Source organism: Furipterus horrens, unplaced genomic scaffold, assembly GCF_987537825.1.
Source record: "Furipterus horrens unplaced genomic scaffold, mFurHor1.1.pri manual_scaffold_8, whole genome shotgun sequence".
In the NCBI taxonomy this organism is placed as follows: Eukaryota; Metazoa; Chordata; class Mammalia; order Chiroptera; family Furipteridae; genus Furipterus; species Furipterus horrens.
The window spans coordinates 70,103,019-70,127,891 of record NW_028327178.1 but is presented as its reverse complement, the minus strand read 5'-3'; the positions used below and the strand labels follow the sequence as shown (position 1 = coordinate 70,127,891).

The 24,873-nt window shown below is 43.7% G+C and overlaps 1 protein-coding gene and 1 long non-coding RNA gene across 3 annotated transcripts in view; one reads left to right on the top strand and one right to left on the bottom strand.

Moving 5' to 3' along the window:
- Window positions 1-4,746: 4,746 nt before the first annotated feature.
- Window positions 4,747-7,367, bottom strand: LOC150003117 (uncharacterized). 2 transcript variants are annotated; one of them, XR_016512744.1, is made up of 3 exons: window positions 6,848-7,367; window positions 5,707-5,918; window positions 4,747-5,299 (listed from the first exon to the last, which is right to left on the bottom strand). It is a non-coding gene; the product is annotated as an uncharacterized LOC150003117 (long non-coding RNA). The 2 variants fall into 2 exon arrangements; XR_016512745.1 differs by having other exon boundaries at window positions 4,747-5,148; window positions 6,848-7,366.
- Window positions 7,368-9,861: 2,494 nt separating this feature from the next.
- Window positions 9,862-24,873, top strand: part of RIN2 (Ras and Rab interactor 2) — a 113,416-nt gene continuing 98,404 nt past the window's right edge. Inside the window, exon 1 of the mRNA XM_090285997.1 lies at window positions 9,862-9,954. Within this exon, the coding sequence (XP_090142123.1) occupies window positions 9,898-9,954 (57 nt within the window). The 5' untranslated portion in view covers window positions 9,862-9,897. The remainder of the gene's footprint in view (window positions 9,955-24,873) is intronic.

The window sequence follows — 24,873 nt, the reverse complement described above, 5'->3', positions numbered from 1 at the left end:
GACTGGACCCTAATATTATTGGGGACCCCTGGGGGAACAGACACCTCAGAGATGCCCCACCTGAGAGATGAGGGAGCTGGGTCAAGGTGAGGCAGGCCATGTTTGCTCATAAGAAGCAGTTATGCAGTGCATGATGTGGCTGGTTTCTGAATCTCACCTGCCTGAGACTGCCAACCTAGTCCACCTTCCACTCTCAGGTCTAGGTTTGGCAGTGTGGACTGGAAGAGCAACAGCATGCAAATGTCATGTGTGAAAATACTCAACAAGGATAGGTGGGTGCTAATGGGGGGTATTTATATCCACTTTTTTGGGATCTCTATTCTGGAGGAGGCACACGTCACTGCTGAGATTGCAATATTGGGTTGGAAACAGATCATAAATGGGCCTTGAACACCCGACCGGAGAAAATAAATATTAAATTCTAAGAAATGGGGGCCTGCATGATGAAATGGAGCTGACACAGGCTGTGGGGGTGCGCAGACATTAGGCAGTTGCTGAAAGCATTAAGGCTGTGGCATTCTGAGGTCTGGATGGATGTGGAGAATGGGAAGGAAGATGAGAGACATGTGAACAGGAGGACTCTGCATGACTGCAAAAGATTGATGCGCATGGGGCCGCGGTACCTCTCTGTGAGGTTTCAAGTCTGGTTTTGTCATTAACAGAGAGGGCCGGGACTTCAGAAGAACGGAATGTTAAGTGGAAAGTCAACATTTGAAGCTACATTTTAGAGAAAGAAACCAAAAATGAGTGCTTTTTTTTTTTTTTTTTTTTTTTATAGACAGATAAAGGAGGTAGGAAAGGGCAAAGGGAATGCCACAAATGCTGGGTTTTGTTTTGCTTTCTTGTTGTTGGTTTAATAATAAATAGTTGCAATTCCAAAATAATGTACAAGCCTGCCAACTGAATGATTTGACTTCTCTCTACTCTCTTTGTACACCTCAGTGAAATAATAAAGGGATAGAACATAATCAAAAACAGGGAGCAGGAAGGAAAAGACCTGATTGAAAGCAGGGTCTGTGGGAAAACCCTTGGTTAAAATAGAAGCTCCCAGCTGTAGAGGGGCCTCATGTTTGTAGATAGGGGTGCCACATAGCCTGTGATGTCATAACAGTCAGTTAAATGGGGCTATATTGATAAAAGCCCTTTGTAAATCAAAACTGCATATGCCAACTGGGTTGCTGTTCCTAGAGTAGTGGGGCTTTAGCTTTCATATCTAGACACCTTCCCACCCCCATTTGGGTTAGGTCAATGGGCTGTGAGAAGGTTGGTTTGGTCCAGCATTAGTTGAACAGAAGTACTTTCAGTGTACTGGAGAACAAGAAGGTAAGAAGAACAAGAAATAACAGACATTATTTCATGTTTTACTAGGGACAAATAATGTGGTTTCATGGATAAAGTACTGATTTCAGTCTAGAGATTTAGTTTCCTACTTTTATTAAATTTTATTATTTCAGTGTATGAAGAACCAAATAAAAGCAACCTTTTCAGGAAGATAAAAGCATTAACCTCTTATCTTCCCCTTTGTTCTGGAGACCTATTACAGCCACCCAAAGAGAGGGAGACTGTTTTGTTTAGCAAGATAATCAGCTTGGGATGATTCTCAGGCATGCTATCTGCTTTTCTATTATCTGCAGTACCTTGAGGTCAATAGAATCTGATCTTAGAGGGTCATAAAATATCCCAGACCCAAAGCAAGTGTTCATGTGGAGGCTTGATCTAAGAGCCAGGGCTGAGGTATTTTTCAATGTTTACCTGGTATATTTTGACCTCCAAGATGAGGAGGATACTGGGAGGCGAAAGGTAGTTGGTTTAGGATTAAGACAGCGTTGGAGGAGGAGGTCTGAGATTGTAGGTCCATCGTGAAGGGGGGTTACAGTGGTCTAGATTAACCAAAGGAGGAGAGGAGGTGATGTGCAGTAAGGGGCACAGTAGCTGGGGTGCTTCAAAGGAGCATGCTCTCTTAAACTGGAATTATGAGCAAGAGAGAAATTAGGAGGCCTTAGGGCTTTTGAATCCAAGCCCATCTGTTTTCTCCAAGTGTCACAAGAGTGTAACCAGGGCCTCTCCTGACTAATCCTGACATTTCTGCAAAGCAAGATTGATGACACCTGGGAGAAGAACCAAAGCAGTAGTGGAAGCTGTGTCCATTCTCTCATGGCCTTAAGATAACCCAGCCTGCCCACCCAATAGTGCCCGAAGACCTGGGCAGAAAGGACCTCTGCCCTTGGCTATGCCCTTTGTCCCACTTCAGCTTCAACCCTCCCTGTGGCAAGAGAAGTCTAGTGGGCCAAGTGTTGTGCCCACCTGGAGCCCACATTCCCTCCCCTTCTTTCCCCACGTGCATATACTCTGGCATCTCTGCACGTGTGTCCAAGCCCACTGGCACTGCCTACACAGGCTGGAAGGTTTGGGAGGAAATCAAGATGGACAGTGTGTCACAGGAAGGATGGTGTGGTCACAGAGCTGTTGGAGAGAAGAGAAGGGTGACAGCCCTGGGGCAGATCCGGAATCAGCCCATGTCTCCATGTACCACTCAGAGCACTGAAGACTCTGAAATTTTTACATTGAAACTGGGCCTTCCAGGCCTTTATAAAGGTATATTTATCATGCTAGGAGAATATGACATATTTTAGTTAACAGTTTATAGTCCGGATTATAACTTTAATATTCAGACATAAAGTATATGAGCCTCCATTTGTCTTCTTGTTCCAGGCCCTGAAAATATGTATCCATCCAGCATCCTCTTGGGAGACAGGAGAGCCCAGAGAAGGTCCATCCCTGGACATGAGGACCACATGTCCTTAACTCTTCTTTTCTCCTGAAGTCTAGCCCCAAAGCTTTCTATCACTATGACCTGAAGCAGTCTCCCTCAGATGTGAATTTGTACTCACACTTAACTACTCCTGGTAGAAAAGGGGTGACACCTGCCAGAGTGGGGCAGACAGAGAGGGAAACCCTAAGGGTCAAAGAGAATCTGCAGAGCCTTGCAGAAACTCTTTGGTAGTTGTAGCCTGCACAAAATTGACTGTGAAACTGGGTTTGTGAACTATCCCAATCACACGTACTTATCTCTCTGAGCAAAAGATATGAATGCCATTGGTCAACAGAGAGTGACTTTGAAACATGTCTGAACTTGTGAGGCACAACTTTGGGCACAAAAGCCACCTTTTTGGTGATGGCAGCAGATATTGCTGAGAGCCTCACTGAGCTGTGTGAGTTTCTGTGACTCTTGTAGACACATAAAATTTTAAAATATTTTGTAGAGCAGCTGTTTTTTTATGCATCTCCCTTGATAATTTCTGGATTCTGGCTGTAAGATAATATTAATACATGTTCATAGGATATTTACTCTATAGAGAAAATTTGTGCTATTTTGATATAGGATGATGTGCTTCTACTGACTGTCCCACATGGAATCTGCAGGCTTAGAAGGAGGGAATTCTTCTGAGGAGGCGCAACTGTTCTACTGTTCTCCAACCCACTTCTTAAGAGCAAGAATGGAAAATTTAAGGCTCTAATTTCCATAACATGCAGATGCAAGTACAGGCACAAACACATGAGGTCCATTTGCTCATCTAATTATGTTTCATTGGGAGTTCTGCATCTGTCTGCTGGATTTTTTGTTATGCTATCTCTAATGAAAATTTGATGGCTTGGAAATACACCTGGAAACCTTTCTAGAATTCTGATTTGCGCAGTAATGAAAGAACTGAGAAACATGACTAGCTAGGGACTTGTAGAGAACACAGTGGGTCTGTGTGTTATACAGAAAGGAAAGGCTCCAGGTCAGACTCTATAGGAAAAATTCCACCACTGAGAGAACATATGGACTCCCTAAACTGATGTCCTTGTGTTTCAAAGTGATATTTAAAAAATATTTTTCTAGCAAAGTATGTAGGTCAACAGCATGATATGTGAGTTTGTGGCATTTGATCTTACCTTGTTGTTCTTGAAGCTCTGGTTGTTTCTGTCATCATATGCTTTTAGGATGCCATTCCTTAAAAGCCATTCCTCTCAGCCTAGATGGCTTCTCTGTAAAATCTCATGCACTTACTTATCCAACAAACTTTTACTGAGCACATATGCACCAGGTACTGCTTAAGGTTTTGGAGATGCTGCTCTGAATAAGGCATACAAGATCCCCAATATCTGATTGGCTAGAGGAAGAGCTTTTCTTCTCTTCAACTTACTAAGTCTGAAATCACACACTGAATATACAGCATCCTCAGGTTTCCCTGATGGCATCATCTAACTTGGTTAAGATGATACGCGGAAATATTTCATGTCTTACTAGGGACAAGTAATGTGATTTCATGGATAAAGTACTGGTTTTTGTCTAGAGATCTAGTTTCTTACTTTTATAATATTTTATTACTTCAATGTATGAAGAATCAAATAAAAGCAATCTCTTCAGAGACCTGTGGTTTATTTAGAATGGGTGAATGAAATGCAGTGGTGAACTGGAGCCTCATTAGATCTGATTGATAAACTTGCATGAATTTTGCAAGCCTATTGATGCCACCTTGGTAGCTTAAAATTGCCCATGATGAGAGTGTTTACATCACAGAATAGGCAAATGCTAAATCTTTGGACTTTTATTCCCCAGAAAGCCAATTGTAAAACATTTTTCAGTACATTACTGATTAAAGGGGTGGGTAAATATTCTAATGGTGAAGTAGAAAGTTTGGAAAGATAGCAACATCTACAGGATAGAAATGAAGGATAAAGTAAATTAGTGCATGAAATTCCAGGCAATATATGACTTAAGAGGCTAGTTTGTTATATAGGAACGACCCCCCCCCTTCTTTTTTTTCCTTCATAGAGGTGCTTGTTATGACATTTTAATCCAGGACACTTTTATTTTATTGTATTTATTGTGGTAAGAACACTTAACATGAGATCTACTCTCTGAAACAGGACATTTTTCTGTAGGTATTTCGACTTTGTGTATGTTCTTACTCTTTGCTCCACTAATGACATAGGCTATTAGGTAACCAATAAAAAAATATTACAGGAATAAAGAGGTCATAGGGATAGTGGCTCTCCAGAGGAGTGACTGGCTTTTTTTGGATACACATGCATGTCTTTCACCATCTGCTCCAAATGCCTTCAGGATGCAGATCAGATGGCGTTTCCTGGGAGACATCCCTGGAAAAAGAGGGAAGGGATCAGAGTGGAGCCCTCAGGAGGCCACGTAGGGTGGGGGTTCCATATGAAAAGGTCAGCCAGGTCTGATTCTCATCCCTGCTATAGACACTGAGCCATGGCATGTCAGCTTCCTGGGCCTCAGTTTCTCCATCTGTAAAGGAGCAGGTTTAGATTCAATGTAAGCTTCTGCAGCCAGAGCACTTAAAATGTAGCTAGTCTAAACTGAGACGTGCTCAGTGTAAAATGTATACTGGATAATAGAGTATCATTCCTAGAGTCTCTAATTAAAATTAACACCTATATAGATGCTTTTACCAGCAGCCTCCCTCTTTCTTCTTAACCTCATTGCTGATGGGCAGAGTGCACCAGCTTTGAAGCCAGAGCCACACTCAGGAGAAATTGTCACTCAAAGGAGGAATAGGAACATCTGCTGGGATGCGGAAGAGGGACCTACCTCTTTACCAAGGGGTAAAATGAGGCATTGGGTGGAAGGTAAGAGACTAGAGGCAGTTTCCTATTCAAGAAACAAAGAAATTTCTAGCTAGCAGAACTGCCCACCTGTTGCCCAGGACTGTGCATATTGCCCGTGGTCGAAGTGTCCACACCTCGGTACATGGGCACCAGCAGAGCTCCTGCAGCATGGACAAGATGAGAGTCTCAGAGATGCCAGGTTTCCAAGAAGGGAAGGGATGGACCTCCATCAGAATTAGCCCCATTTGTGGGCCAATCCTGTCAATGTCAGAAATGCAGTTTCACCGCTGAGCACTTTGCTAAAAAAAAGAGAAAAATCAGAGAATTATTATTCTTGGAAAAATTGAGTTACTGAGCACTGTTCCTAATTCTATTTAAAAACGGAGTGAGGGAGCTGGGAATACATTTCTTTTTTTCTGATTTTTTACTTCCCACAAATTAGTTTCTCTTTTGAATGAATAGTTTTCATGATCTGTTTTTTTAAATTAAAAAAAATGTTTGGCTATTGACTGAGGAAAAATAAGCACTGAAGAGTGATACAAGATGCTTAAAGAAAAAAAAAATTAAAAATTCACACAACTTGAATTGTCAAACCAGAGCCTGGAATAGTTTTTCTGTTCAACTTGTAAAAGCTGTGGTAATACAAAGGAAATTATAAAAATATTCAGAGACCTGCCCTGAGTCCAGACATAGAGCTGCCCCACTTGCAAGACAAAGAGCATTAAAAACCTGCTGTCATCTGGCAAGAAGGTGAAGTGCATTTCCTGGGATTGGCCTTGACCTGATAGGTCCCCAGTGGTGAGTCACTTTCTCCTACTTCAGTCAATTTGGCTGAATAATAATTATAACAACAACTAGACCTTGTTGACTAAGAACTGAAGTCCACTTTGTTTCACTATAAAAAAGAAGAAGAAAAGGTAGTGATGAGAAAGCTTTTGTGGAGCTTTCCACACAGCAGCATGCAGATGACTTGAATAAGCTACATTTCTTTTAAATTGAAGTTGTGAGTGGTGAATGCCAATGTAAGTTACTGCTGCTTCTGTGGGTTTACACTTGTGATCTCAGGCAAATAAAACAGGAGAGGTACAGTTTGACTAAGTAAATCAAGGGCGGAGGGGAGAGAAGGGGTGAGGAAAGAAGGAGGAGGACACAACTGAGACCCTCCCTCAATCCAAGATCTGGCCTGTGGCCAGGTAGACCAAAAGTTGGAGGAGCGCCAGTGACTCACCCAGCTCCATTGATCAGTGAACCGGAAACTGGGCACTGGGTGTTCCTATCCCCGTCTGCCAGCCTGCAGCCAAGGTCCAGGCATCAGAGGCTCAGCGCCTGTCCCAGCGGTTCTGTGGAATGGGCTGGAAAGCCAGCTGTGGACAATCTTCCCCAGCGGCAGTCAGAGCAGCCTAGAGGCTGGCCAGGTGACTGAGGGAGTCCTGAATGCTGAAATTTCAGGATAGACCTTCGCCTCAGCAGTAGCTCTTGGGGCCACATGGAAAGCCATAGCTAGATCTAAAGCAGCAGAGCCTGGTATTTCTGGAGAGTGAGGTATGATCACTTCCTGCCTTTGTCCTTTAGCAACTGAAGCAACTAGCTTCGTTTACATTCCTTTATTGGTGTTATTGAAAAGGCTTGGCAGCTTCGAAATGTTTGCAGTGTCCTTTAGTCCGATTAGGTATTTTTGTTTTTTGTTTTTGTTTGTTTGTTTTGCTAGCTTTTAGCTAGCATCTGGAAAGATCATTGGATGCGCTGGGCTAATTTTTCAAGAATCCGCTTTACAACTTCAGGGAACCCAGTAAAGAAGCAAGCTTTCACTGTCTAACTGGAGGAATTTTACAGCCTCTCAAACTACGGTACCTTTCTTTGTTTCTCAGTCTGACCTGTTACTGGGGTGCTTTTAAGATGAAACTGCTAGTGTAACCCCTGTCGCAGACGTGTGGGTAACCACGAATGGGAAGAAGTCATTGTTTTAAATTCTATTAAATTTCTGTCTATATTGAGCCAAGGTGTTAGAGGTTATGGCTTGGGAAGGAAACTACTGCTACAACAGGGAAGACCATCATCTGAAACTTCTTTTGGACTCTTAAGAACTTTATTTTTAAAAATTAGAATAATCGATTTCCTTCTGTGGGAAGGAGCTGCTGTGGCACTTGGCAGCCTGTACTTTTCACCTGCTTACATATCCATCCTGGATGAAGAAGGAGTGGATGTAACTTGCATCTTCTCAAAGAAATGGGATGTATCTGCCTGCCCCTCAAGGAATCAGATGTGGGTGTTTCATTGAGGACCACTGAAGTTGAAGTGCGCTTACGCATTTTAAGGCAGCTTACTGAAACTAGTAAACTGGAATCCAAACTGCTCTGTTGCTATAGGCAAAATTCCATGCCTGTCATGGCTCATCAGAACAGGTTTGTATACAGAATATTTCTGCACAGACAGATGCAGGTCTGGATGAGGAATGAAGTCTTGGCTCTTGCTGAGCCATCCCTGAACTGCTGTGGGATGTCAAATCTGTTGCTGAGAAAATGTCTGAAAGAAAAAGAATTACAGACATTAGGCTCGGTTTCAAGAGTGTACTTTTTTATTTGTGTACTTCTGGGTCGAAACAGTTACAGAGTGGTTTCCATTTTGCTCTTAGTTCTGAACACAGCACTGTGTTTCTTTCTGTAGTCACTCCAACCTGTGAACTTTGTTAGTAAGTGATGAACTTCAAAGGCCTTGGAGCTGGGGCTCCATTAAATTGCCGAGCCTGAGAACCTGAATCTCTGGCGTCAGCAGAATTGCAGTGGAAAGCTCACCAGACTTCTAAGGAGGTTTTTGGAAACTGGCCTTCAGCCAGTGGGATTGCAAGTGGAAAGAAGAAACACAGGAAGGACACTTCCAAAACTTTAAAGTGACTGAATGATGGAGAAATGACTAAAATGGTGAACATTCTGGAAGGAGGGGTGGGTGTGCACTGCATTATTATTTTTTCCTAGATGGGATCCCACAGGTTGTTTTAGCCACTATGGATGTGAACAGAGAGGCAAATCGTGGGGCTGATATGAGCCTTTCTCCGAAGAGAGTTGCTCACTCATAGGGATGCAGTTCTCTGCAAAATAATTACGCTTTTCTGCTTGTTGAAAGGTCCCTTTGGCACTGCTGGCTCTCTTCCCCAGCTAATACTAATAAATAGCCACAGCAAACTGGCAGCAGCAGCCATGAGTTTGGTGTCTCCTACTCCATCCCCAGAGCCTAACCCCTTTAAATATCTTAATGCTGCAAGAGGTGTATTCACTGAATACATATTTTCTTTATTATCCTCCACCTGTGGGTCATGGTTAGGACCAGTTACATCTTGTGTATGTTATGGTGAGCAGAAGGGATCTTAAGTGGGAGGGCAATTTTATAATAGTTGCTGGTACAGCCTCGCTGGTTAAGGGAGGTTTGTTTGGGTACACTCCCCAAGTCTCCTCAATGCACACCGGCCAGGGTGAGGGCAGATGCCTGAGTGTGTATGTGTTTTACTTACAAATTGATATGAAGTCTTTGTGAGCAAGAAGAAAGAGTATTGAGTTTTAATGCTTGATTGAGGGAAATTCCAAGCTCAAATAGCAGGGTTATGATTCAGAATCACATCATTCCTTTGAATTTCCCTCCACATTCCTAAGTGCACCTCCACCTTAGGTTATCATGGAGCTTTTTACATCTGTTTCTTACACAAATTGTCCTCTGGAAATTTGGAATTTCATCTCAATCTTTGATTTCTAAGGAGAAAATAGAGGTATTTATTCCCCGTGCCCTTGTGTTGACCTTGCCTCTGGGAGAGGGCTAGCAGAGCTAAGGATGATCTCATCTCATTCCAGCAGGATTTCCTGGGACATGCAGGGTCTCATTCTTCCGCTGTCCCTCTGTGATCAGCCACATTAAGTCTGTAAGCTTACGGTGACTTCTAGTATTGGTCCCTTTGGGACTTGTATGTGAGGTCAAGCAAACACACAAAGCAATCATTATGCTTTCTGTAGTCCCAGAGACCTTCAGCTGTAAAAGTGGGGGGTGAAGCATTGAGGTGGGGCAAAATCTAGAAACTATGCTGTCTGAGGCAGGAAATCAGCCTAAAAGGATATGGAGGGGGTTTGGTAGGAAATAAATGGCACTATGTTGTTGACGGAAAGAGATCTTGGCAAGACTGTTGTTGTGAGTGTTCTGTGGCTTAGAAAGGAATTTCCTATGGGCTGGACTAACCATTAAAAATGTCTGTACCTTCAGGAGTCCCAAGCGTGCAGTAGAGCCTCGCTGGAGGAAATGTCATCTTGGACCATGGGTACCCGCAGTCTGGACAAGCGAGGAAGCTTCTTTAAGGTAAAAGGAAGCCTTGATTCAGATCGCTGAGCTGCAGCTTACTCCCTTTGCTGGGCTGCATGGGGAGCTGCAGGCGCTCCTGTGAGTTGCAGGGGAAGCCTTCTCTCTGAACCATCTCTGGCTGGGGAGCTCGTCTGAGCTCAGCTGTGAGCTGTTACCAGGTTTGACAGTAGTTGGGATTTTTGTTGAGTTAGTGTTTCGGGACAGGACCAGGACTCAGGCACAAAGAGATACTATTTTGTGTGTAAGACAGTTCAGGCATTCTGTATGTCAGCTGCTCAGTTCTGTTTTTGTTTTTTAGCTGGATGATTTTACGACAGAAGCTGGACTTCGCATTCCAGTGAATCAGTGCTTTTGGCCCCATGTTTTACACTTTGCTTGATTGTATGAATCACTTAGCGCTCATTAAAAAAAAAAAAAAAAAGAGCAACTAACAGATCCCTGGGCCTTGCCCTAGACTGATGGAATGTTGTTTACTGGTGTATTTTTATCAAACACCCCAGAGGTCTCTTACGATCACGGGAGAGAACCAAGGCAGTATAATTAAAACTACAGCTTTTCTTTATGCATATTGATGTCAGTGGGATAAAATTACCTTGCTAGCTTAAAGGGATAAGATTCTAAATGGATATTTTATATACTCTGTGTATATATATGTTTTAAATTAAGACTTGGTGGTCATTCCTAATTTTTATTTGGGAATTAATTTCCTTCTTGTGGCTTTTACCCTGTGTCCTTTCACTCACCCTCAAAATAATGCATAATAATTATAGAAAATTTGGAAAATACAGAATCATGTAAAAGAATAGAAAAGTGGAGGTAAATTTTGCATTTGAAATCTGTCATTGGCAGATGTTCAAGCACCACATCTTTAATGATATAGAAGTCTCTTAACATTATTACAGAGGAAAACTGACAATTTTACCAATTTCCCCACCCTAATGGGTTGTAAGTATGTATTAACTTGCATTTAAATGCTTCCTGCTTCTAAGAGACCAAACCTGATTTATTGTGTCAATTATGGATTTCAAAAAATCCATTGGAAGAGCTAAATTCAGTAAGCTGACTGTGTGATAAGGGCAGACATAGCCAGGACATAATCCTGCTGGTGTCCAAGCAAGGGGAGGTCAGGAGGCCGGTCTATAGTGTTTAGAGGTTTAGGTCCAAGTTTTTTTAGCTGCATTTTTCAAAACAGAGAAGTGATTGGGTTTCAGCAAATTTGTGACATAATAGTTTGGGATTGGTGGATACAGCAAGACAAGGGTCTTGAGTCCTGGCAAGTAAACCATTGTTGATATGTAAGTTGTTTTCCCAGGTGAGCTAACTGTTTGCCAGGACAGATTGTTCTGTAGGAATTTCCTGCAGCAAACAGCAAAGTGGGTTTACTGCCTTAACTTTCTGGGCAAGAATATCCTGGAAGAAATAGTTATGTTGACACAGATGGTCTCAGTTGTGGACATAGCACTCACAATTCTCAATCAGTTTACTCAATTTGAATCAAACCTGTGTAATATCCACCCTCATGAAACAGACAAGGAGCTCCTCACGTCTCATGTAAACCAGGTGTTTTGCCAACCAGGCTCCTGACTCATCTCCAGTTCCTGGATTCTGTCTTAAGCTGAGATATTTATTTCATCCTCCTTAACCTAAGGCAATGCCTACATCAGCCTAAATCCTGGCTGGTTCATAATTACCACCTTATGCTCAGATAGTGTAGTGGGGTTTAATCTTACATAGTAGTTAGATGTTAAAGTGAAGGCAAAATGAGGAAATCTAGTCAAAATTACCTTTGAAAATTCCTTAGAAAGGGGCCTTGTTGCACCCAGTTTTTCCTACAGTCCTGAGAAAAATCTTTTCTTTAAAAAAAATTTTTTTTAGTTGAACATCAGCTTAAAGGTAGTTAACTTGTATTTCTGGGTTATGTCCTATGAAAGAATAAATCAAACAAGAGGTGAGATGCCTGCCTGAACCTGCTGAGGGCAAGTTCTAGTAGTCTATCTCTTTTGAGTCAAATGCCCTTGAGGAAAATGTAGGCAAAGTGTCCTGCTCTATTTAACTTGGTATTTTCTGTTTCGTTTTTGTTTGTAGAGCTTTAGTCTATTTTAGTTAGATGCTCCATGTAAATGATATAGCTACAGTAGAATAACAAGGGTTTGTACTGTGTAGGGTCACTTACATTCAGATTTTTTGCAATAAATATAGTCAGGCCTTTGTATTCAGCGGTTTCCCAACCACAGTTTCCCAATCATGGATTGAAAATACTATTTTCCATTCAAGGTTTGTTGAATCTGCAGATTTGAAGGGCTTAATGCAGTCAACAGTTACATGCAGATTTTCAACTGCTCAGGAGTCGGCTCCTCTAATTTTATGTTGTTCAGAGGTCAACTGTACTTGTTTTCTTTCTTTTCTCTTCTTTATAGACATTGTTATTCTTTATTATGGTAACCCATAATTAGTTTTTTTGGAACAATAATAATCACAATTTAAATAAGTATTATTAGTTATTAATTATTCTAATTTAGGCATGTAGTTATCTGCAGAGATTAAGTGAACTGCCCTCTTGGACATTTAATATTGACTTTTTAGAGGTTCCTTTTAAAAATGCTGTAGTTCAGTTGTTGAGATGGCTTGTCACTCAGCACATTCTGGGACCCACTGGGTCTCCTTTTACTCCTCATGCTTTTTCTATTTTAAATATTGATCACTTATGATTGACCAGGCTCTGTACTAGGCACAGGGGAGAGAAAAACCAGAAGCCATCCTGACCTCATGGAGTTTTCAGTCTGGTAACAAAGAAAGATATTAATAAATAATCATGACATTAAACCAATAAATCACTAAACGTGCTTCATGTGAGACGTGAAAGGGACTTAAGAATGTATAATTTAATGCAGGGTTCCAGAGAAATCTTTCCTGAGGAAGCAGCCTTTGATTTGCGAGCTAAGATTGACTCTGTGTTATCTAGGGAGGTGGGTAAGACTAAATTATGGAGCGACTCTTAAGCTACTCCAGTGCCATTCCCCACATATTACCATAAAACATTAAAATTCTTGGTTCTATTCTTAGCTCATAGATGAATTCTACATGCTTGTTATAACTTTCTTGGTTGTTAGGGCTCATGTGATTTTGTGTAAAGTGTAGATAATTGAAAGGCAATCACTGGACCTCTTTTTCATCATTATGTTCCCCTTTCCAGTTTGTGTGCATTTAAATCAGAGTTGGTAACCACCAGAAGCAAGCCTTGATTTGTGACTTCCCATCTGTCCTGGCTCATGGAAATGACTCAGATAAGTTGCAGGGTACAAGAGTCATGGATGATATACAGATTGTCTGAGCATTCAGGGGTAATAAGAATGTCCGTGGTTATTGTTCATGTAGAATTACATCCTGGAACCCTGGCCACAGAAATCCTATGCTGCTGGACTAACACATTCTCCACAGTTTTTTCCAGTGCCATTGTTAATTTTCATCACCCATCTGTGAGAAGTAGTATCTTCCTGCTCTATAAGGTCTCCATGAAAACACATGGGGGAGACCAGCAATGCCCTTGACAAGACAGCCAAAGTCACTTGCACCTAATTAATGGAAGTGGACACCTACTGCTCTCAGATTTCAAGGGTATGTTGTGTGAAAGAGATTGTTTTACAAAAACATTAACTAGGCTGGTTAAGTTCTAGATGGTCCTATACTAAGGCAAAGTAGCTCAAAGTAATCTTTGATCTCTTCTTTTCCGGAATCCCACCCTTACCCCCTACACCATCAAGGGATGTGCTGGGCAGTGCTGGCAAATCCCCCTCAAGTCTCCAAAATCTACACCCTTCTTCCCTTTCCTACATTACCACTCTGCTTAGGTTCTCATTCCTTCATCTTTAGACACAATGGATGGTGCTCATAATCCATCTGCACTCACCTAACATCCGTTTGATTTCTCCCAAACCATTTCATCCATCCATGTTACCTGCTTGCAGACTCTGGCCCACGCTGGACCCAGCACCAGGTCAGCACTCTCACCTTCAAGGACTTCTGGGCTGTGCTTCCACCTTCACTCAACTCTTCTTCCACTGGTCCTGCCCCTACGCCATCCTGGGCCTGCTCCTGTGGCCCAAACCTGCTAATACCCACACTCTAGGCTTCGCTCACTCTCTCTCTCCCCATCAGGTTCCTACCTACTCTTCCAGACTGCCATATACCCACGGCTGAGTTATTTACCTTTACTTTTTTCTGAAGATAAAGTTGTGGTAGAAATGTTTCGTGTGAAGGCCTAGCTGGGGCCCCAATGTGGTGGTATGAGGTAAACTTTAATTCATAACTCTGGACTCTGCAATGAGGGGTTTGTTTTATCTTTTTGTTGCCACATCCCTGACCCTGAGGAGGATCCTCTTACAGCAGAGAACAATGTCAGAAAATATCAGTGGGAATTGTCCACTCAGCAATTCTAATTTTTCCCAGGAATGCCTGGGGAAGCCTGCCCTCATTAGCCTATAAGTTGATAAGAGTTCTTTCTGAGTGCCCGCTTCCTGCCTCCCTTTGCTTTGGGGACAGGGAAGTAGCTGGTCTTAACTGAGCAGGAAGAAACAGGTTTTGATTCTAGGGACCCTGCTCTCTTGTGCCTCTAAACCGCTCATTCTGTGGGGAGATGCGCTGAGCCTGGGCTCACACACTACCCAGGGTGTTGGAAGGCCCAGCTCAGCAGCAGAGGTTTGAGGAATCCTCTTCCTGGTCATTTTGCATAGTTTGTGTAACAGGTACATCATATCTGTCTTTCAGAAACACAAAGCCTGTCATCATAGTTCAGAGAAGCCATAGGAGTGCTCTCTGGCACCATAATGAATAGAACTGCGTGCAACCCACTTCAAAGAAATCAAATTGCTAAAATCTGACTACAAAACAGATAAACCAGGAGTGATGATTCACTTCACCCCAGCAGACTTCCCTTAACTATCAGTCTCTCCTTGGTGTTTGAAAGGTTATTCTGCTTTCAAAAATTTGATCTGCAAGCAAATTTTCAGTCATCCAGAACTGACACTGCTGCACATGGTGGGCCGCAATGGTTTTGGCATTTGAGTTTTCAGACTCAAATGGAGAGTCATTTTCTGCATGCACAGCCCAGGATAGCAATTCACTGTTGTATAACAGCGGACAAAGATGCAGGGGCTTGAAAAATAATGGATAGAACCAAAATCCCACTTTAGTCAGTAACTTCATTGAAAGAATCCTTACATGAATCCATAGATGTTTAAAAGTCATAAATGTGAGGAAGTGTTGTGCCCTTAATCTCCCAGCACAACTCCTGAACAGGGAATAGACATCACGTCCCATGCCAGGTGTGCAGGGAGGCACCCTGTACTAGCCTATGACCAGGAAAGGACTAAGCACCCTGCAGTGGAAACAACATAGTGATTAGAGAGTTGGTTAGAGCGATTGACATATCCACAATTATTCATAATAATATTGCAAAGCATACCTGACATCAGTCAGTTATTTGTCTTTTGTTTTCCATAAATTAATTCTTCTCAGACACTTACACCTGGACAGGCCTTAGCAGTGCAGATGTTGTTTTAAATGTTCTAGTAGTCACATTAAAAAAAAAAAAAGAAAGAAACAAGTAAAATTGATTTTAATAATATATTTTATTCAACCTAGTATATCTAAAATAGTGTCATGTCAACATGTAATAAATATTAATCTGATGTTTTACATTCTTCTTTTTTGTACCATGCCTTTGAAATCTAATGTGTAATTTACACTGAGCATGTCTCAGTCTAGACTAACCACGTTTCAAGTGCTCAGTCGCCACATGTGGCTGGTGGCTGCTGTATTGGACAGCAAAGGCTTACATTGACTCTAAACTGAGGCCCTGGAGGCTGAAGTGCCAGGGCTGAGTGTCTGTAGCAGAGATGAAAATGAGACCTGACTGACCTTCTCCTGTGGAACCCCACCCTATGTGGTGTCCTGAGGGCTCCATTCTGATCCCTTTCCTCCTTTTCCGGTGAGCTCTCCCAGGAAATCCCCTGCGAAGAGGTCATGAGGACAGCAGCTCTCAGGAGGAGTGGCTGCTTTTTTTGGTTACACAACACCTCCAGGATGCAGATCAGGCCCCCCAGGGCATGACTTTGTAGGGATGCCATGAACTTACTGGACAGCAATTCCTGTTCTTGTTTCCAAAAAGCAATGGATTTCATGATTTTTTTAGGATAGTTTTTTCAGCACATTTTGGCCATCTATTTCTGATATTACATGTTGCCCATTGGGCCTCAACACATTCTCACTTGCCTCAGGGAACTTTGATTTTAAAAAATCAAGAATGAAATAGATTACCCTCATTATTCTTAACTACATATTTCTTAATTGAAACTGAGTTTTCATAATTCAGAGGATACCCAGGAGGGAGTGTAGAATTGAAGCACTATTGTGTCAAATGTGTGTAATTTTTTAAGTGTTAAAAACTTGATTCTCATGCATATTAGAATGAACTTCTGTCAGAACTTTACTCAGCCAGGTAAGAGGTATAAAGCTGGTTCAAAAAACACTGACAAATAATGTATTTGTAGTTGATTTAGAAATACATTCTGTAATAAGTTTGCTGAGTTAAAATCAAAACTGGTTAAAGTCCAACAAGACAATAAAAATAGCACATAGGAAAGTCAAACAGAGAATTAAATCATCTTTAGGTGGGCAGTGTTGGCATTGCCCAGAGCTTGTTAGCAAGGTAACCTCAAGCTGTGGTTCTCAAAGTATGGTGTTAGCTTCCAGCATCAGCTTCACCTAGGAATCGCTTGGAAATACAAATTAAATAAAACAGGATGATACAAAAAACATAGAAATGTCTGCATTCTAGATCTGGCTTCATGCCCCAGTTTGGAAAATGGGGTAATATTGCCTTCCCAGCTGGGTTGTGAGCACCAGTGTTATAGAACAGAAAGTGTTTGTCCACCCAGCACTAGCAGAGCCAAACACTGAGCACCAAGAATTACAGTGAAGAAATAAAACCCACTGACTTATTTTATTGATGGATCGTGCCATCCATGAGAAAGGGAAGCTAATGCTCAATATCACAAGACACCATGGTTTAGGTGTTCAGGGTCATACTGGGGTCTGTGAGGTAAGGGTGATGAATCATTTCCTCAGGTCTTGAGGGGCACTTGGGCACTCTGAGGTCTTTTCTCCATCACTCTGTCTGGTCTCGTGGGAAAGTAGCCATGGGGTCATTTCACCTTAGGGCTCAAGAATGGAAACATAATTTAGGTCAAGATGTTATCTTTAGCCTGCCAGAGGTCCAGAACTGTGACCATTAGTCAGGTCCAGGCTACTGTTTACAACTGGTGAGGGAGGTTGCTAATTATCCTGGGGAACAGGCTAGGTCTTGGAAGAGGGGGTGGGGAGGATAAGGGGGAGAGGATGGCAGAGAGAGAAAGAGAGGATTCCTAGAGCTAGGATTTTAAACTGAATTCAATCTAAGTCATAAGGACCCTTGGTTTCAACAAGTAGTTCAGAGGTAGTACTTTGATGATTTCAGTCCCTTGTTCTTTCTCTGTAAGCCACAGTGTTATTGCCACCATCTGATAAGATGTTCTGTTTTTTTTGTTTTTTGTTTTTTTGCTTTTTCACTACATCTGCACATTTTATTTGCTCACTCAAAGTGGCTATGTAACCAAAAACAGAGGTTCAGGTGCCTGTGGCAACAAAACCCAAACTTATGAGACAGATGCTGGTACAAAAGGAAAGAGATTTATGGACTCCTGTCTCAAAGACCATCCTGCCTTCCTGCTCAAGCCTTTGGTTCTTATAGGGATAGAGAGAGGAGGGCTTTTATTCTTTATCCAATTACTTTTGAAGTACTTGGGCCTGCTCTATACATTTGTCTTTCTAGCCTTTGGTGCACTCAGTATAAGAACCTCCATCTGTGCCATCCTGGCCAATGGGGGAGTCTCCCCAGTAATGTTTGGCTGTCTATGGTGTCAGGGTCAGTGGTAGGGGACTGCAGGACCTTCCCTCAGGAAGCCTGGAGATGCCGCAGCCCTCAGCCTGCCTCCCAGCACTGGACATAGTGACCATACATCTGGGGGAGCTGCTTGGAGTCTGCAGGGCACCCCTGGATCCTGAGGCACCTGCATCCTCTGTTCAGCACCCCTGATGTGTCCCGTCCCTCCAACTGACTAAGGTAACAGCTGCACACAGACACACCAGTGGAGATCCTTAGTGGCAGGGCGACTCAGCTATAACAGACAGAAGTAAAATCTCCACCCAACCCCAGTCTCTAACACCTGACATAACTATTTATGCACACACTGGAGATCCAACCTTCAACTTTCATTGTGCTAAGATTCAGAGGTGCAGGCTCCTCCCCTCTCCACAGAGAGTTTGGGGGAAATGACTCTTCAACTCTCTTGTCAGTATACACTGCCATTTGCCAAAGGAACAGAAGAACAAACAGGAGTCACCTGCCCTTTGCTAAATGTCCTTTGCATTTTGGTGAAAACTACTGTTTTGGTGCCTTTCCACAAGTACAACCCAGCATTCCTTCTTATTCAACTCCTTTATAAAATTTATGCTTAATTTCACAAACATGATTTCTGGCATCATTCTAAGCACGTTAAACCCAGATCTTCACACTATCCTTATACCCAGTTTACAGATGAGAAAACTGAAACATGGAGAGTATATAAAACTTGCCCAGTGTCACACAGTTTGTGAATTCTGTGCTGGTTCCATGATGATTCTACTTCAACTTGGAAAGAATTTCATAGAGATGGGGCCCAGCACCCTTGGGGCGTTAAATGCAGGCCCGGTGCCTTGTCCTGCTCTGAAATGAGATATGCCACCACCACCACTTTCTATGTTGCCATCCCTGTGTCAGATGTTTGTTAATTGGAATGTGAGCCTGATTTACTGTCCTTGATCTTTATGCCTAGTGTGACCCCTAATGTGCCCCCTACTAGGAAGCCACAGTTGGCCCTTTCAGATGGCTGCCTCTCAGACTTACCTGCCTCAAAAAGTGGGGCTTGTTCTTCTAAATAATCAACAGTAATACATACTTCATCAAGAATTAAGTTTGCTAGCTTGCAGCAGCCAGGGACACACCAGAAGAACCGTGTGGGGGCTTTCAGTTTGAGGGAGTTCGAAGGGACTTATTATAGGATTCAGGCTTGTGTTGGTTAATTCTAAGGAAAGAAAGGTTGCAAATTTAGCAAATAAAAATACAGGACACCCATTTGGATTTGAATTTCAGATATAGCATAAGTATATCCTATGCAACATTTGGGACATACTTATGCAAAAAAACTATTCATTGTGTATCAAATTTAATTGGGCATCCTGTATTTTATCTGGCAGCCCTGAAGGAGGAGCTGAGTGTTATCAGGAAGTGAGGACAGTGTAGTGGTTGGGCAGCTGAATAATTTTTATCTGGAAGGCAGTGGCGTAAAGGGAGGCAGAGGTGTCAGTGGTAAAGAAGCAGCCGACACTCGGTGTGTGACAGCATGGCGTGGGCAGCCACTCTGGTGGTCTGAATGGCCTGCATTCTGCCTTCTTTCAGGCTTGGTCCCTAGTGGCCTTGTTGAATGGTTTGTTTTCATTCAGGGCTCACTGTTTAGGTTCAAGTGGGAGCATGCGAAGAACCTTTCTCTCTCTCTCTCATTCTGCTTCCAGATTCTGGGCTTGTTTCTGAGTCTGTTAAGAGAGTGAGGCCTCAAAGATGCAGGTTACTTGAGGTTCTGGTCCAGAACAACCAGTTAGTTTAGTTGAGGACACTAGTTCTCTGGGAACACTTTTGGTTGTCACAGATTGGGTGGAGGTGCTACTGGCTGGCTTTTTACAATGTATAAGCAACTCCCACAGCAAAGTATCTGGCCCCAAATTTCCGTTGTGCTGAGGCTGATAATTCCTGGTCTGCAGTGAAAATTAGGAAATGACCCATTTCTGAGGTCTCTCTAACTATCTCTGGGGCAGGCCTTCCAGAAGTAGAAAAAAAGAGTATGTGCATGTCTTTAGCACCCGCCGTCCTGACTGTGTATCACCTGGGACTAGCTCAGCACATGGCCTTTAATAGTAGGTGTTCAATAAATACGCTAAATGAAGAAATGTGTAATGCATGTCTGTGTCCATTATACATATATTGTTCATTTTATTCATTCTATAATGATTAGGCACCTGTAATGGCAGGGTCTGTTCTGAGTGTGCAGTGATGGGAAAACAGATAATAATTAGAGAAACCTGAATTTGCAGGATGGAAGGGGGCAAAGTTGCCTGAGTGGATGATTGGGGAGGGCTTCTTAAGGAGGTGGCATTTAAGTATAACTCTTCAGGAGACAGCGAGTCAAGGAGAAGAGCATTCCCAAGGAAGGGAGAGGCATATGCACAAGTAGTGCCTGAGACTCTGAAAAAACAGGGTGGGAAGCAACTGGACAATGGGTATGGGGAATGGCATTAAGTAAGAGCAGGAGGGAATCAGGAGCTTGTCATGCCAAGTGGTTGAAAAGTTGGGGTTTGTTATTAGTCCAGTTGGAAGCCATGAAGGATTTTGAGGGTGAGAATAACACAATCCAACATATGCACAACCCTCACAAATTTTGCTGGCCATTAGCATTGTGGCTATAATTGAACAACCAAGAAAACTAAAGTACAATTCCTATATTCCTTGTTGTCCCTCAAAGGATACCAGAGTTGGCCTCCCACCCAGCACCATTCCAATCAGCTGGCTGGTCCTCTATGCCTTGCTCCTGTGCCCAGCAGCTACCTAAAGAAATGAGCCTCTCCACTCTCTCAGAACTCCTCCCTGAGTCTCGCAGTTATCTCCCTTTACTTTGCCTTGCCCCCCCCCCCTTCTTATCTTTATTGTGCAGATCATCCTGGCCTATCTGGGATCTCAAGGTTTATGGTTTTCTTCTCCGCTCCTAAGAATCCACACAGCAAACCCTGGGCCAAATCTGACTCCCCACCTGGAAAAGAGATAGGTTGCAAACTCTTCTTATTTATTTGTTGTTCAGGCCTGCCCCATGCTTTTGAAATAACAGCTGTACTTGAAATATGTGGCATGAACTGGAGGGGAACAGCTGAAGGAATAAGACAATCACTTAGGACAGTCAGCAAATTGTGACCCACAGGCCAAAATCTGGCTGGGCACCTGTTTTTATAATAGGGAAACAGCCATACCCATTCTTTTATGTATTGGCTATGGCTGCTTCCATTCCACACTATAGAACTGAGTTCATTCAGAAACTGTATTGTGCATGAAACCTAAAACACTGACTCTTCGGCCCTCTGCAGTAAAGGTTTACTGCCCACTGACTTGGGAGATAGTTGCATTTTGCCACTGAATTCTCAAAGGCAATGCTCAGTGTGGGTAGCAATGTCCCTAGTTTACCAATGAACACATGCCAGGGCCAGTAGAGCCTGGTCTCTGGGAACAGGGCCCACTCTTTCCTGAATCACACTACCTGCCTCACAGAGTTCATCAGAAATAGCTAGAATGAATACACTGAAGGTCTCAACCCTAGATTCCTGCGGGGGCCAGGTGAGTACTATAAACCAATAAAGCCAACCTAAGTGAAAGTGGATAAAAAGTGGATAAATGACAACTGACATTTGGGCTCAGTATTGGAGCACAGTAGAGGATGGTGAGGAATGTAGCAAACTGAAGAGCAAATGTTCCACGTAAAGTCAGCAACACAAGATGGTGGCATAGGTAAATGTGGTACTTGCATCCTCTCACAACCACATCAGAATTACAACTAAATTACAGAACAACCATCATTCAGAACTACCTGAAACTTAGCTGAACAGAAATCCTACAACTAAGGATATAAAGAGGAAGCCACATTGAGACCAGTAAGAGGGGTGGAGATGCTGAATGGGCTGGTTCCACACCCAAGTGTGATGGATAAAGTCAGGAGGGATACTTAGCTGCAGAGGCTCCCACTGAGCAGTGAGGGGTCCCAGCCTCATTTCAGGCATCCCAGCTCAGGGTTCCAGTGTCAGGAAGAAAGGTCCCCATAACTTTTGGATGTAAGAACCAGAGAGGATTGTGGCTGAGGGAGACAGAGGGCTTTTGGAGTCCCAGGAGATTCCTCTTAAAGAGCCAGCACATGGACTTATGTGGAATCACTCACTCTGAGTTCCAGCACTTGGGTAGGAGCTCAAAAGGAACTAAGGACATATAGGGAGGACCTGAATTGCCTGGCATCAGAGTAAGAGCTAGAGGGGCAGCTTTCTGCCAGACAAAAGTGCTGACAGAGGCCATTGTTCCTTTTCTGAGTCCTCTCCCTTACAGAGCTGACAGGCAAGCACCATATCTGAGTCTCTATCAATCCGGTTCACTCTGATTGCCCTGCCCCGGTGATTCCCTGGGACCCTGCCCCACCCAACCTGTGGGCCCACCCAAGCTGTTTCCATTAGAATGGCTTGTCTTGGCTCATGCTTCAGACTTTCCTAAAATCTCTCAAACAAGCAGCATTTGGTCTTGGTGTGCCTTGTATCTCTTGTTCTGTGGCCCAAGGCCCAGCTCTAGCAGCAGCAGGCCTTGATTCTCAGCTTGGCCTCTCCTGGGCACCTCAAAGCCCAGCACAAGTAGCAGCCACCTGCAGATCACTCTAGCTCATGCCCAGTGACCTTGGCCTGCACCTCCCTAGAACTAGTGCAACTGGTGGACAGCACATCAGAGGCCCCACTCAACCACCTCCACAAGCAACACACTCAAGGGATGGACTCATTGGGCACCAGAGTCCTGCAGAAGTAAGTCCTACTTCGTGTGATGGGCCCATGCACGGCTGATCCTCTGTGGTGGCTTGGGTGACTGAGGAGGCTGTGCATTGGACCCTACAGGACACCTACTACATTAGGCCACTCTTCCAAGCTGAGGAGTCATAACAGCTCGACCCAATACATAGAAATAAACATAGGGAGGCTGCAAAAATGAGGAGAAAAGAAACATGTCCCAAATGAAAGAACAGAACAAAACTCCAGAAAAAACAAAATGGAGACTAGCCATCTACTAGATGCAGAGGTCAAAACACTGGTTATAAGAATGCTCAATGAACTTAGGGGTAGAGTAGATGAATTTAGAACTTCAACAACATAAGAAAAGGACATGGAAACCATAAAAAGGAACCAGTCAGAAATGAAGGATACACTAACTGAAATGAAGAATAATTTAAAGGGAATCAACACAACAGTAGATGAAGCTGTGAATCAAATCAGTGATTTAAAATATAAGGAAGCAAAAACAAAACAAAACAAAACGAAACAAAAAACAACAACAAAAAAAACAAACCACACAATCAAAACAGCCAAAAGAAAAAGGAAAAAAAAAATGAGTGTAGTGTGAGGAGCTCATGGGGACAACTTTAAGTGTACTAATATTTGCATCATGGAGATGCCAGAAGAAGAGTTAAGAGTAAGATATTGAAAACTATTTGAAAAAAGAATGACCAAAAGCTTCCCTAACCTGGTGAAGGAATAGACACACAAATCCAGGAAACTCATAGAGTTTCAAACAAGATGAACTCAAAGAGGCCCACACTGGGGTTGGGAAGATGGCGGAGGAGTGAGGGGAGGCTGAGCTCTCAGGCTCCCGAGACCCGTCTGTAGTTTGGACTAATTGCAGACAGAACATCTCAATGAGTAGCTGGACACTGGCAGGAGTCGAGCCTTGGCACTGCTGAATTATAGAAAAACCATCTGGGAACAACCTGTTTAGTGAGGATAGTGGAAGAAAAAGGGACAAAACGGGATTCCTGACTGGGGTGGCTGCCTGAGCTGCAGCTGAAAGGACACAAAGGCTTTTTGGTGACCACAGGCTTCCCCAGAGAGGAGTCAGGAGGAAAGCGGATCTCTGCCTGCTGGCAGAGACGGGACTCGACCAGGCGGCATTGGCGCTGAAGGACAGGAGACAGCGTGCTGCTGAGCAAGTGAAATCTTAATTTTCCTTTGTATTTTTCTCTTGTGAACTGCGGAGAGAGGGGGAAAGTTTGGGGATGATAGGACAGGACATTCTTGAGGAGCGCAGGTGCAGAAGTGCGCTCACCCACTCCCCAACCCTCCCCTTGGGTCGCGGGCGCGCATAGGGAAGTGCTCTCATTCACTGGCCCAGGCGCTCATGGCCGCGAATCCAGGTGCCCCTCGGACACACCCCAACAGACATAAGATCAGTGCCCCAACAGGTGCAGGGAGGGCCCACTGGATACGCGGAAGACTGTGCGCAGTCGCCCCTGGCCAGCTCCAGTGGGCGCCAGGCCTGAGTGCCAGGCCAGAGCACAAAGCATTTGCTCAGGCTCTGCTCGTGCCCGCCCAGGCGGGTGCTGCAACGGTGGGCGGCTGCGTCGCGGAACAGCAGGCAGCAGCGACTCACAGACACTCACTTCTACTTAGCACAAGTGTTCGGGGCTCCACCCTAAGAGGCCAGAGACCAACTCTCAGAGCGCTGCGCACGCAGCAGACCTGAGGCTAGCTCCCCGGCCGCCTTGGGCTAGCACAGGCGCGCGAGCGCAAAAACACCTTGTCGACACCAGTAGGCACCAATCGCTCACTTCCACTGTGCACGAGTGTCTGGGGCCCAGCACTGGTAGGCGAGAGACCAATTCCTGGAGCACAGTGCCGCAGACCTGAGCCTAGCTCCCCGACCACCTTGGGAAACTCCCGGAGCGCTACGTGACAGGCCTGAGGCGGGCTCTCGGACCACCTTACCCGCTCACAGGTGTGCCTGCAAAGACACCTTGGCTAGCTCCAACAGACACTGAAGGAACGTGCCATGCAAGGGCCCACTGCTGCAAGGAACAGGAACCTCTGACCCACCTCATTAGACAAGCAGTGGATACAGAAAAACAAGACAACACACAAAGGCTGAACTGACATCTCCACAAAAGAATTCAAGATAAAGTGGACAGAGTGACTCTCAATCAACTAGCCAGAAGGAAGATCCTAACA